Raw genomic sequence first — 14,825 nt, 5'->3', positions numbered from 1 at the left:
AAGAGATGCACATGAGTCACCTAGGAAAATTGGGTCGCATATCCAATATATGTGAATTGTCAACATCCAACGCTCATCTTCTTATTTACTCAATCTTTATTCTTAACGAGAGAATTAACAACCTGATTGCCTACTATGACCTAATGCTCTACATGCCCATAATAGTGATAATAATCGATGTTTGATGACCATCTTCTCAGCTGCCTAATCTCCAATTTTATTAGAAGAATAACTAATGTGACTACTCATTATAGCCCAATTTTTTGGCTTTCCTTATTAACCATCACTTGATGCATCTTAACGATCAATTATCAATGTTCGTGAACCACCAATATTTGACTCACACATTCTCAGTTATTTGATCTCCCCCTCCTATAAAGAGCATAACAAATTTGGCCTCCTAATATTGCCTAGAGTCTACATTTCCATCGAATATTGCCCGATGTCTACTAATGATCAATGTTTGATGTTAGCCAACCATTGAAACTTGGCACCCATCTTCTTGATCGTTAGATTCATGCTAAATGTTTAAATGCGTTTATGTAGAGTGAATCATTAATCTTCCACTCAAAAGTTATTGCCTTCATTTGTAGAATATATCCTTCCAATCAATATGAACATCATACTCTTTGTTAACCATGATGCAAGACAATCTAATGAAGCTCCAAGAACAATTATAAGACCACAAATATGAGTAAATTAAATAATATAATCTATTGATTATGTAATCATATAATTAAGGCAAGCACTTCATTAATTATGTAAGCTAGTTGATTTAATAGAAGCTTGGAGCATTCATGAAAATGGTTAATTAGAAGTATTCAAGGAGGTTACAATAAATTCAATTGGAGAGTTATCATTCATGAAGCACCAAACGGTGGGGTGTTAAAAAACTCACACATGACTAGCAAAAAGAGGAGAAGATTATTATAAATTGAAGGAAGAATTTAAATTCAAATGGCGATTGCACAAAGCTTTATTCATCAAAGAAATATATATCAACTTAGATTTCGTTTGAGGAGACTTTCTTAATGCCATCTAAAATCATTTTTAGCACAAAAATTTTAAAATAAAAAGATGCTTTAGATAGTAAGAAAATTGCCCCAAACGAAGCATTAATCTTACTCATGCTTTTTAAATTTCAAAACAAATATCTTATATTATAAATTGTGGATAAATGGAATGACAATAGTCCTTTCTTTGTCCACATTTTTTTTTCTCTTGCTTGTGAGCTTGAAAATTGAAGTTTGGTTCGCAAAACAACCTTGATTTCCAAAATACCAGTAGGTGTTGTTAAGCTCATCATTTCTCATTCTCATTTATCCCTCTCTTCTCTCCACTCTATTTTCTTCTAAAAAATATGAACAATGTTCCTCTCTTTGAAAATCTTCAAACTCCTGATAACTTCTCTCCCAACCCGCTCCATCATTTTATTATTAGAGAAAAAGGTTCCTCAACAATCTTTGGGGAAACATTAAGATGAAGTCTCTAACAAATTCCTATAACATCCTTCAAATTGGAAGAGGGGAGGTCTCAATCTTGGTTTCCCAAATAAAAGTTTAATCAATTTGACGAGTATTTCAAATATATGTGGTTGGTGATTAGAGCACCACCACTTGAATAAGTTTATCTTTCTCTTAGTTTTTATTACACTTGGATTAGTAAGCTTCTTTTTAAATGAGACTAGCTTCAATTAACTTTATCATTAGGCAATTCTAAGTGGTTTGCATGCAACCCAACTAGTTGCCACCACCAATTAGGCTAAATGTACTTAATACAAATGAATAATAACCAACTTTACATGAGTCTCAAATTGATAAGAGAGTGTTCACAAAATATCTTACACTCATAACTCAAAAAAATACTAACAATATACAAAACCCAAATTTATTCTCTTGTAGAATTATTTTGATTTGCAAGTGCTAACATATTAAAGCTTAAAATATTTGCAGTTGCAAAAGTTTAAGTCCCAAAAAAAAATTAGCAAAAATGGTTTCCACTATTTCACATATGTATAGGCATGTTTCCACTATTTCACATATGTATAGGCATTGCCAACATATAGCATCTATGTGTAGGCATTGCTAACAATCTCCACTTTACTCCATATTTTACAATGAATATCAAAGAACCACATGTTCGTAAGAATCCGCACCTGTTGCGATCTAACCAACTCCATGCACTAAATCCGTCAGCAAACCGCCAAGTCGAGCCCAATCCCGCTCACGTCCGGCCTCCATCATACGTTCCAATCCACAGCCCCAAATTGCGATCACACGCATTCTAACCCATGCGTGCTTGCACCCATCATTGTTCCTCCCATGATCTACACGTATATGCCTTGTGCATCGTCAGCTCCCAAACGATATACCTAAGCTCTAGCAATGAGCACCATCCAGCTCGCCCATCTTCCCCAGGCACCCATGCACGTTCCAACAAATCTAGAAGGAAGGATATTGACTCTTGCACTACTTGTTACAACAACAAAACCTTTTTTTCTTTGTTAGACTTCATGCATATACCAAGTGAAAGAGCCTTGTCTGAACCGTAGCTTTGCTTCTTCTTGGACCAAGAAGTGTAACGTATAGAAGACACAAGAAAAACAAGAACCAAGAACCAAGATTAAGAAGTGGAAGATAATTGCTTGGGCCAATCAATTCTTGCCAAGATACATTGGCATCTTATTCAAATGCAATAGGAGAAACAAGAATTACAAGATAAGAGGATAAAATCCTTCACAATTATTACGCCCAGGTCAGCCGTCTATCTTAAGCCCCAAGCACTCCCACAATCCCTTCTTATTTTTCACTATCCGGACTTTGTCAGCCTACGTGCATAACCCGTCCACCAATCTATAGTGCATCTTCGCAAGGAAACCATCAGCCTGACCCTAGTGTCGCCTACGCGGCATCAACCTGCCGCTCAATCCCGCACACCCGATCGCCTGGAGCTGAACTGCCCGCTTGCACAACCCTATGTGCATCCGCCCAAACTCCACCCAAAGCCCAGCAATATCCCTGCTGCAAACTTGCATCAAACCCTGCTCTGTTACACGCGCTACAACCCGAGCAATATGATCCTTACAACCTCCGCTCCTTTTGGCCCAGCGCGACATGCAAGTCCCGCGTCCCTACTCCGACGCACGTCATCAGTAGCCTGGCCGCTGCCTCATTCCTTTCTTGAATAAGAACCTTCATCCACTCGAGATTGCCTCCACCAGGATCTAATACCAATTTTTTGGGAATTCTTGAGGAGGGGAGATTCTTCCTATTCTTGAGAGAGAGAGAGAGAGAGAGAGAGAGAGAGAGAGAGAGAGAGAGAGAGAGAGAGCCGGGGGAGCATAACTTGGAGGAAAACAATGCTAACATTTTATTTAATTTTCCCCACCAATACATCAACATATAACATCTATATATAGCCATTGACAACGATATGATGTCTTGCAGAGCAACTTAACTTAAAACTGAACCAATCCTAACAATTATAAAGTTAATATTCATAGCAATGTATTTATGGATATAGCCTACATCTTATTAGGTAGATCATGATTTATGAGTATGGTATTCTACAAGAGAGAAAATTCTTATGTGTTCAAGCATAAAGAGAAAAGAATTAAATTTCTCCCTCTGATGCCACTAGAGAACCCTACATCAAGCACAACTCACAAGCCAAATTTTAAAATCAAAAGAAACTCAATCACAACAAGAATGCTAAACTCCAATTGATAGTGATTGATCAATGCTTGAGAGAGCATACAATTAATTGACTACATGTAGTGAACTATATATCCTAGAGCTAATCTTACCTATTTATAGGCATTAAGCATCTAGTTGTCACATGTAGTGAACTATATCCTAGAGCCAATCTTAACTATTCACCACATGTGAAATAAGGTAGATTTGACCACTCTTGGATACAAGGTTGATAAAGTAGAGTTTAAGAGCATGAAAAGAGAATTATTACATTTGATCGATTCACGCCTTCAGCAAGCTAAAAATGTTAATGCAAACCTCATCAACACTAGAGGAATTATTGGACAAGCTCCCTTCCATAAGAGAAATCCAACATTTCATACACTAAGGATTCGTTTGGCACAGCTTTCTTATTGTTTTTTAAAGCAACTTTTTAATACAAAAATTTTAATTTTTATACTAAAAAGCTGCTTTGAGAAGCAGCAAAAAAGCTGTCCCAAACGAGGCCTAAATCCCAAATTCACAATTATCTAATCTCCCATAATATAGAATAAACCCCACTGAGCACCATAATTAAGGAAATAAATAGATAAGCTACTTCATAAAGTTTTACTCCAAAAGCATCTTAGTCCTTGTGTTGTCCAATATAACACTAATCATTGAAGCTTTGAAACATGACAAATTCACTTGGAAACCTAGTGCATCAAAAGCCTTTAGCCAAATCAAATGCCTTGATGTATATGATTTTAGTTTCTTTCGATAGTTATTGTTTATATTGATGATTTATAGAAGCTCTAATAAATTCTTAAAACAATAAATAGACAATTCTTTCCATTTTAATTCTGAGTTACAAATCCAATCTTTAATATGAAGGATCTTTGGCTATATCATGAAAATTGATGAGTAACGTTGGCTTAGGTGAACTCAATTCAAAACTACAAAGACCGTCGCAACCTAAATTCTATGAAATTGATGGAATTTTCATTGGCAAGTCAAATACAAACGCAAATACTCTAGATAAATTCTTAGTAAGATATAAGAAATTATCCCCAATTGACAATTGATTGGCAAGGAAGGACTACAAAAGGTTGCACCAGATCTGGTGGAATACTATATTGAAGTCAACTCTATTGAATATAGTTCTTTTTGGTCCAATAGAATTGATTCAAGTCAAATACAATGAGATATTCAAATTCAAATGGGAGCCACACACAATCTTATTCAAGTAGGAAATAAATGTATTTTCAATTTCATTCTTATATTTTTAGTTTTAAAACTAACATTAGTATTATAAATAGGCAATGCATTGAATGACAAAGACACTTCGATTCATCCACAAATTAAAATTTTTTTTCTTCTGAATTTGATGATTTAGCCTTAGTTTGCAAACAGAGCCCAGAATTGGGCACCCACACCCACCCACGTATCCACCCATACCCAATGGATATGGGTGGGTATGGGTATACTCATAGACTTATGGGTGGGTATGGGTGGGTACTCAATATGGTGGATAAACCCTCAGGGAGATCATCCAGCACATCTTCGAGGAGAAGTTCGTGTCCAGCCCGTCCTTGACCAGGACCCTGTGTAGGGCTCTGTTTGCAAACCAACCACGATGACCTTTGTGAAGACCATTATATCTCATCTCCTTTATCCCCCTCCTCTCCACTATTTTCTACTCAAAATATGATAGAAAAACACTTGAAGATTTCAAGTAAATCCTATCAAGAGAGCAAAAACAGCGAGAAATCTCCATGATTCCAATAAAAAACTAATGAAAAATATTAATTCTATTGCAAGAAAACAAACTATGGAAGAAAATAACAAGATGCAATTGATCCTCTATTCGAGAGGATCCATCTCTCCCAAATCTCTAGACGCCGCTAGAGCCCAAAGAAACCTATGATATCTCAAATTTCAGCCAAATTCAAGATGCCCTAACCCTAAAACAAACTATTTAATGCATACAAATCAAAAAGAAATCCCTAAATAGTCCCTACATTCAAATTTCCCTCCTAACTCCCTCAAAAATCCTTCCTAAATAGCTCATGCATGCCCGGGTGTGCGTTCGTCTCGTACAGGAGGCCGAAATATCCGCCTCTATTCGCGTAAGCCGGTCCTGTCAGACCGGCTGGACCCATCAAATGGACCGGTCTAACAAAATCCCAACAATAATTTATTTCCTTACAAATATTCTAGCTCTCAGTCACCTCCCTATCATAGCCTATTCATCCACCAACTTACCACCTATTCTCATTCAACACCATTCTATACAACCATCTTTGATTCTGAGTAACAATCTCTTTAGATGAGCACATTTGTTTATTGCCTTAATCAACCAAAGAATCATACTTACTAACCAATGCCTTGGAATGTGATGTCATCTTGAAAAAACAGATACATGCAACGTCCATCAATATGTATCACAAAGACAAAGCATTAATAGACTTATTGTTTTCAGCAAACTTAACATTAAACAAAAAATGTACTTAGCAGCCTAAAAACTTACATAATTCATCTATACCATCAAATACTTAACCAACATAATACTTCATGTCTGTTGTAAAGCACTGTTTTATGGTGAATTCAGTTTCAGAGCAATCTCTGCACTATTGATAAAGATTTATCGACTTAGCTATAGAAAAATTGACCACCTTCATTAAGTTGACAGTCTTTAAAGGAAACTCATCAATATCTGAATTTAAATCATTTTATTAAATGACATACCCCTATTAATGTTAGGGATCTAAACCTTAAGAACCTTTTCAATAGATTTATTTGAGTAATGCCCTCAAAATTTATGCAATCGGCAACACTAAGTAGAAATAATCAACAAAATGAAATTTGAGAATCTTCGAAAGAAGACTTTATCTTAGAATTTAAACAATTGAAATACAATATACAAGAAAATTGGAGGTATAACAAATAAGTAAAAAGAATATCATGCCAACAAAGAGCTTAGTGCTGTAAATAGTGAAGAATTTACAAACATGGAAAGGTGAAGATAATTCCAATTTCACAACTAATAAAATGCATCAAACTAGCTAACTGTAGCTTGATTATTCAATAGTGTTCTTAGCCGTTTTCGTTTTCGATTCTTTTTCTTAGAAACTATCTTTCTTTTTACACTATTTCTGGAGATAGGAGGAAGAGCAAGAGTACCTTCTCCAGGCTTACCAACAAATGTTCTTCCTCTTCTACCAACCCACTTTAAGGGCAAGTTGTTAGTCACAGTCGCAATATTACTAGAAGTTGTAAGTTCCACGAGTCTCTGAATCTTCTCATGCATTTGTGTTACCCAAGCAAGAGATTGGTCGAGTTCAATCGAGTCGTCCATGGGTTTTCTCCAAATATCAACAAGAAGTTGCTGAAATGCTTGGTGTGATAATGATGGAGGATAATCCTCTTTACTTTCGCAAAGCATGTTGACCTTTATCACATGCTTGCAAATATTCCCTTCAATAGACCACGAACAATCACAAAAGGCAAATTCTGAGCCCGGATTCCACACCATGCGTGTGAGATTGTTATCCTTCTGACTAACAACCTTTGCAAAGAGGCGATCTTTATCATCAAATATAACAGAATCATCAGGAATCTGCAATGCCCTGTGCCATGATGTGGAAGAGATATACTCTTCTTTTACAGCAGGGAAAGATCCGCTTTCATCTGCATAAACATCAAGCCAGTAACCAGAATGTATCTCCATTGTAAGCTTGTGTACTAACCAGTCCACACGTTCAAGCGCATCGAGTTGTGAATCCTCATATATTTTGAGCTTCAGTTTGACATGATAAGCCTCAATGGCTCCACATGATTCCTGGCTGGCCAGTGGAAGACTCTTCATAGCCATAAGCCACATCTCTAGTAAGAAAAGTAATGAATGAGTTCCGCATGGATGAAAAAGATGGAGCCTAACTTCTGCCCCAAAAAAGCATCCCGGAGAAAGTTATCTAATATTTGCAATTATATCATTAAGGATGTTTTGATAATTTTATTATACTTCAGCAGTCCTAATTTTTTTCTAAAGGATGGGCCGATGGGGGTGATGTTTTTTTTTTGCATCTAAAAAATTAGGCTGTAGTTCTCCTCAATTAATAGTAAAATCTGTAGCGGTGGAAACAAGACGTAGTCAATAGTTGAGTGAAGCCACATAATGTGTTTTTTATGGATGATTTTCTTTTCTATTTGCTGTCTGTTTTGTTCTGAGTTTACATAGAATTCACCTTTCTCCCAATTTTCCACATAGATGTAGAAGACAAAAAATAATTAAAACTGATAAAGGTAATGGATTATTACCAATCTTTGGCACCCAACATGATTTGAAATACTTCATGAATGCAGTTTGATCAACAAAATCCTTTAGTAGTTCTTCAAGGGCAATCATGTAGTTTGTTCCATTCCAGATGCTGTAAATAATTTTCCCCAGACATTTGAACATCTCCCGTTGGACTTCTATGTTACTGCATTTGTTGATGACATTCTTAAGCCATGATCGGCGGACACGCCACAAGGAGAAAAGCATTGGACAGCTAAATATATCTCTAAAGACAGCCAACAAGATTAAGAAGTGGTTTGCAATAATAGTAAAACAAAACAAAAAAAGAAGCAAAAAAACTTACCTGATTGTTTCAAACTCTATGGCTGGGTCATCAATTATAAAACCAATGATCTTCCAAGTCAAGTCAACGGTATAAATTCTATCTACAAGTGCTTTCATCCATTTAGAAACATCCTGCTTTGTTATAGTTCGAGTAATGACCCATGCAACTGGAAGAGCATGATGTCTCGAGTCAAATGCAAGGAGTGTATACAACGGATACTGAAAAATATACAGAAACAGAAACAATTATTACATCTGCCCTATTAAATATCGTTCAAGATGTACGTAGAGAAACCAAAAGCAAGAAAGTGTTACATCTTTAGAAAAAATGGGATTGACGCAGATACCTTGAGCTTGTGAATGCCAAATGAGGAATCACATGCAAGAAGGCTATGATGACTGAACCGAATCATTTGTTGCAGTTGCCATTCTGTTTGAATTCCTAAAATGAAAGGATCTGTATCTGAAGAGTCCTGATAAAAGAACACAGACTTCTTATTCCTTTCAGCCCAAATTCGCATGCTAGCTTGATCATCCAAGTCTAATTCATGAGTAGACCTTTTAACAATCATGCCCAACTTTTGGACATATTGTGATGCAAAATTGTTAACTCTAGCATCTGAACCACAATACCGCTGGATTCCTTCCAGATGTGTTTTCAAAACATTCTCCTCTGGGATACCAAGATAGATTAAGGACATTGTCTGCTGTTGTATTTCGCTACATATGTAAGGAATTCTCTTGGCTCTAGGGCCAATAGCATCTCTGTCAAGCGGTCCATGACATATGAACCCAGACTTGTTAACATGCCGCCTCTCATGATAAATTATTAGCGCAAGTGAAGGTCTAGCATACAGACGTTTGACTGCAAAACGACAAGTGCAGCCACGCATGGATTGTGGTCGAGCAGCACGGTTACGTGTATTGAGCCTGTATTTTCGGCTTGGTAAAATGGTTCCTCCCGCTCCATAATTCTCTGGGCCAAAAGAACACCAATAACTACAAGGAACATTATTAGAAAGCCATAAAAGAGTATGTCACACAAAATAAACAGCACATATATAGCACTAAAAGAAATAACTCACAGCCTATGTTGCAGGTATTCGTCACTTTTGTAGTTTTTCAGCCCATCCACCTCTCTTTTCCTACTCCTTGCTATGTGAAATCTTGTGGGACACTCTGCATTAGAACTTTCCCCACTTATAAAGACCTCCACTCGGTCATAAGGTATAAGAGCTACATCAACAATATGATGCTCCGTAGTCCCAAATTTTGTCCATGTTAGATCAGCTGCCGAGAACTCTTCATCTGGAGGATCTTGAACTGGGATATCATCTATTGAATCCTTAACCTCCATCTGCTATTCTAGCTGTCCAATAGGAAGACACAAGAGGGATTAAGTAACCAATTAAATTGTAATTAAAACTTTATATAACATGTAATGTGAATCATATTCCAAAAAACAGTGGGATGCTTTAAGAAAGTATCCTTAGTATCCACAAATTGAATATATATGGTATATGGATATACAAGTATCATACTGATAGGAAGTATTTGCAGAAATCAAAGAATCCTTGGTTGAATTGTAATTTCAGAAATCCCAAGCATAATCTACAAGAAGAATTATGAGGACTAACAAAGAAAACCTTTTTAATTGATGATGTATGGAAGGAAAACAAACAAGATACAATGGATCTTCAATTGGAGAAGAAGATCCGACTCTCCCAAATCCATAGCCGCCAGCTAGAGCCCAATCAACCTAAGAACAATCTAAATTCAGCAAGCAAGACATAACCTTAACCCTATGAGAAGAAACTACTTAAAGCATACAATGTTCAGCAAATACCCAAAATAGCCCTCTATTTGAATTTTCCCTCCTAGCCACCCCCATCTTCCCTTTGCAAAATCCTCTTAAGCCCCACCCCAAAAGAGGCGACACTTCATGCAGTCGGGATTTCCACTCGGGCGGGGTTGGAACTCTTGTTCCACCTATTTGTATGTGAAGGCCAGTCCAGGAGGGACCGGTCTATCACGTAACTTATGTTTACTCAACCAAAAACCAACAAAATAACCAAAATGCCAAAATTCATAAGCCTCATGCAAATAGAAATTTGATGTATTAGTACCCATGTGAATAAGAACATATGAAAAGAAAAGGTTTTGACTTTAACTATCAGCCCTAAGCTTAAAATTAAGAAATCAGAATCTATATTCTTTAGGTTGGTTTATATTAAGCTAACTTCCATCCATTTCATATCCTACATCCAAGCAATAATGTCTATTCTTAGCCATATTTGGGGTCTTCTTTATGGATCCTAATGCTCAATTATTTATTATTACTTTTTTAGTACTACTTGAAATATTAGATTTATTTTGCATGAATCTATTTTGCACAAGCTCTATCCTTACTAATTTCAAGGTATGATTGGGGCAGCTTTATCACAAGTTTGTTTTTTAGACTGCTAGAACATTTATATTTATCTACCATCTTTTAAAAATTTTTGAGATGGAAAACTACATTTTACAAGCATTTTCACTTGAGAATAGTGGCTGAAAAAAGCTGCTTTCCAACTATTTCACCAACCAAAAGATTACGGTGTCCACGATACTTTTATAATTACCTTTATGAAAAACTGCAACCACACCAAAAGTTTGGAGTAGCTCTAGGGGCAGATAAGATTAAAGAGAATCATCTTAAATGGTTTGGTCACAAAAAAACGTCAGCCTTCTGATGACACTGTTAGGAGAATAGATGTATTAGATACGTCCTATGTTAAGAAATGTCGAGATAGACCTAAAAAGACTTGATTAGAAAATATTAAAAATAATTTTTAGTATATTTAAAAGAGAATTTAACTCTTAATTGAACACAATGGAGAACATATATTCACGTAACCGACCTCACATCGTGGAATAAAGTCTTGTTGTTATCATGGCATCCTCTATTCTTTATTATATATATCTAAACAACCTAAGTCAATTTTAAATAACCTTTTGTAATCATATTTAAATAAGAATTTAACTCTTAATCGAACACAACGGGAAAAAAAGATTCATGTACCCGACCCCATGTAGTGGAATAAAGGATTGTTGTTGTTATTATTGTTGCATACTCTTTTCTTTATTGTACATGTCTAAACTACCTAAGTCAATTTTCAATATGTTATCTTCAATGCTCTTCAATGGTTGCTACTGTGATGCCTCTCATGCAATTGTTTCTCAACAATCCTTCCAAGCTTTACCTCATTCCATCTTAACATTCACATTTCTTCTCAACTTGGCCATAAGTGAGTTCTTAATTGCCAATAATTATATATAGCATAGCCATTTACTTGAAGGTTTATAAAATTTACATTCAAGCCTCCACCATATTCTCTTTCAGAATCGTATGCCTACATTTAAACTACCACGAATTAACTCCAAAAATTAAATCATCTAATGCATCCTCATTTATCCATATAACAAATCAATTATGCTTAAACTTATCAACAATATAGTTCCTCTAAAGATATAATCATAATTTATCAATTTCACATCCGCTAAAAGCTCATATTATTTTTTTTGTTAAATATTTCCATAGTTTGATAGGTAATTTGATAAGACAAGCATTTTTTAAGTTTATGAAATATACTCAACCTTTGCACCATTAATCATAAGCCCTATAATAAAAAATTCTTTCATTGTCCTAACTTTCAACTTGTGCTTGCGGAGATCTCACCAACAAGAACTAAAATTTACGAATGATATAGACTATGATGCCTCGCTTTAAAAATTATTTACAAGCATCTTCATAACTAAATAAAAAAGGAACAAACTCCAAGTTGATTCTTAATTAAATCTACTATGATAAAAAACCTTTTAAACTCTACAACAACTAGGGCTAGTCAAAGTGTCTTACATATCTTCAATAACTTCAACATACATTTTGCACAAATTTTCCTTAATGCACCACAAATTAATTCAAATAGTACTAAATCATATGCTTTCTCAAGTTCAATAAAAGCTGCATGTAGAATATTTATTTTCTCTTTATGCTTTTTGATAAATAACCTGAACACTAGTTTCCAAATCATTAATATAACTTGTATATATTAAGAGAGTTATTATTTAGCATATAACATGTAATAAGTTACATAGATTTAATAACTTAACATAGTTAATGCACACCAATATATCATCCTACGCACTAAGAACTTGTATATATTAAGAGAGTTGTTATCTAGCCTGTTCAGTTCTCTTTTGAAGCGGATCCAGTAGCCCCTAACTTGCCCGACTTTAGCCTTTTCTTCCCTTCATGTTCTCTCCATTTCTCTCCGCTTATCTCCATCCCTGTACTCTAATCAAAAGTTAACACAAACCCCCCACCTATCCCACCCCACCCCTCTGTATATTCTTCTTAGAATAAATCTTGATCCATCTTGAGTCACAAATAATCATACGATTGTAATCAAGCTCCAATACAAACAACATTAGAAGGATATTTTTACTCTAAATCCCGGATTTAGCAAAACCGATAATTAGGCGAATTTACGGGATTTAGCCGAAGAGGCGAGCGAAAGGGGTGAGAGATCGTTAAATTCGCGGCAAGCTCCCGTCGTGACTTCGAACTCGACAGAAACGACGTTGTCAATGGGGCATAGCAGCTTCCATTAGCGACTCTTTAGGAACTCTACTTCACACTGAGTGTCTGTTTGGCAACAGGATTTATGCTAAATCCTGCCAAACGGGATTTGAGCGCCCGCTAAATCTCACGACGGAATAAATCCTCCATTTCCCTCTCTTTTTTTTTCCGTAAATCCCGGATTTACTCTATGACGATTTGGCCGAAGAAGCGCGCGAAAAGGATAAAGATAGTTACCTTCGCAGCGAGCGGCTCCCGTCGGGACTTCCGATCCGACGTCGTCAAAAGAGGCGAAGGAGCTTCTTGGGCGACTCTTTGAACGCACTATTTCGCGCCATGTCTTCAAAGTTTATGCGAAGTACGCGAGGCCGAAGCAGACACGGAGAAATGGCGACGAGCAAAAGCAACAGTAACGAGGAAATGGGAAAGATAAAATGCAAAACCCTAGATTAATTAAATAACTACTAATTAAAAATTAAAATAAATTATTTAACTAATATAGAGAGAGAGATTATAACAACAACAATAATATCAAGCCTTTATCACATTATATGGGGTGGACTATATGAATATTTTTTCTCCATTGTCTTCTGTTATGAGTAAAATTCTCATTTAGATCTAATAAAGAAATATTATTTCTGATATTTTCTAATCAAGTCTTTTTAGGTCTGTCTCTATCTTTCTTAACATAGGTTAAATCTAATGCATATACTTTTCTAACAGAGTCATCAGAAGGCCGCCGTTTTATATTACCAAAATATCTAAGGTAACTCTCTCTAATCTTATCTGCCACTGAAGCTACCCCAACCTTTTCACGTATATGCTTGTTTTATATCCTATCTCTAAGACTAAAGTCACTCATCCACCTGAGTATCCTCGTCTCTAAAAATCTTAACTTAATATTATGCTTCTCTTTTAAGGGCAAATATTCTGTGCCATAAAGCATTGCAAGTCTAACCATCATCTTATAGAATTTTCCCTTAAGTTTGAGTAGTACTTTTCTATCACTCTGAACAATAGACTCAAGATATCTAAAACGTATACTCTTATTAATGATTTGATTACTCAAAGTCACAAACCCCCCACTAGATCTTTTACTACTAAAATTATATTCCATTTATTAGGTTTTAGATCTACTCAAATGAAAACCTTTAGACTCTAAGATTGACCTCCATAATTCAAGTTTACCTTCAACTCCCTATTTAGTTTTATCAACAAGAGGAATATTGCCAGCAAAAGCATAGACCAGGGAACATCCTTTTGCAAATCTCTAATAAAAACATCCAAGACTAAAGCAAAAGATATGTGCTTAAGGCTGATCCTTGATGTAATTCAACTTAAATTGGAAAATACTTGGTCAAACCACCTTGTGTTTGAACACAAAACCCCTTTCTTTTTTAGAACTCTCCATAGTACTTCTGTTGGAACTTTATCATATGTTTTCTCTAAATCAATAAATATCATATGAAGATCCTCCTTATTCTCTCTATACTTCTCCATCAATCCTTTAAATACTTCCATAGTAGCCCTACCTGGCATGAATCTAAATTGATTTTGAGATACATCAATATCGCGTTGTAACCTATGCTCCATAACTCTCTCCCATAGTTTTAAAGTATGACAAATCAACTTAATTCCTCTATAATTGGCACAATCTTATGCATCACCTTTATTTTTAAAGATATGAATCAACACACTCATTCTCCACACATATGGCATCTTTTTAGTCTTCAAAATAGTATTAAAAAGTTTAGTAAAGCAAGAAATTCCTTCATCTCCTAAGCATTTTCACATCTCTATTGGAATATCTTCAGGTCCAATGTTTTTCTCACACTTTATTTTCTTTATAGCATCTCTAAATTTAGTTTTAGTAATACGCTGATAAAAATAAAAATCTTTATTTTTTTAG

The 14,825-nt window shown here is 35.5% G+C and overlaps 1 protein-coding gene across 1 annotated transcript; it reads right to left on the bottom strand.

The window, feature by feature from the left end:
* Positions 1-6,534: 6,534 nt before the first annotated feature.
* Positions 6,535-13,345, bottom strand: LOC110094652. Its single transcript, XM_020819921.2, has 6 exons — positions 13,154-13,345; positions 9,381-9,664; positions 8,643-9,294; positions 8,315-8,514; positions 7,992-8,236; positions 6,535-7,556 (listed from the first exon to the last, which is right to left on the bottom strand). The coding sequence occupies exons 2-6, from the start codon at positions 9,650-9,652 to the stop codon at positions 6,733-6,735; spliced, it is 2,193 nt and encodes a 730-aa protein (XP_020675580.1). The 5' UTR covers positions 9,653-9,664; positions 13,154-13,345; the 3' UTR covers positions 6,535-6,732.
* Between the last annotated feature and the right edge of the window lie 1,480 nt (positions 13,346-14,825).

The sequence above is a fragment of the Dendrobium catenatum genome, unplaced genomic scaffold (genome assembly GCF_001605985.2).
Source record: "Dendrobium catenatum unplaced genomic scaffold, ASM160598v2 fragScaff_scaffold_0, whole genome shotgun sequence".
NCBI lineage: Eukaryota > Viridiplantae > Streptophyta > Magnoliopsida > Asparagales > Orchidaceae > Dendrobium > Dendrobium catenatum.
This window is presented reverse-complemented; position numbering and strand designations above follow the sequence as displayed.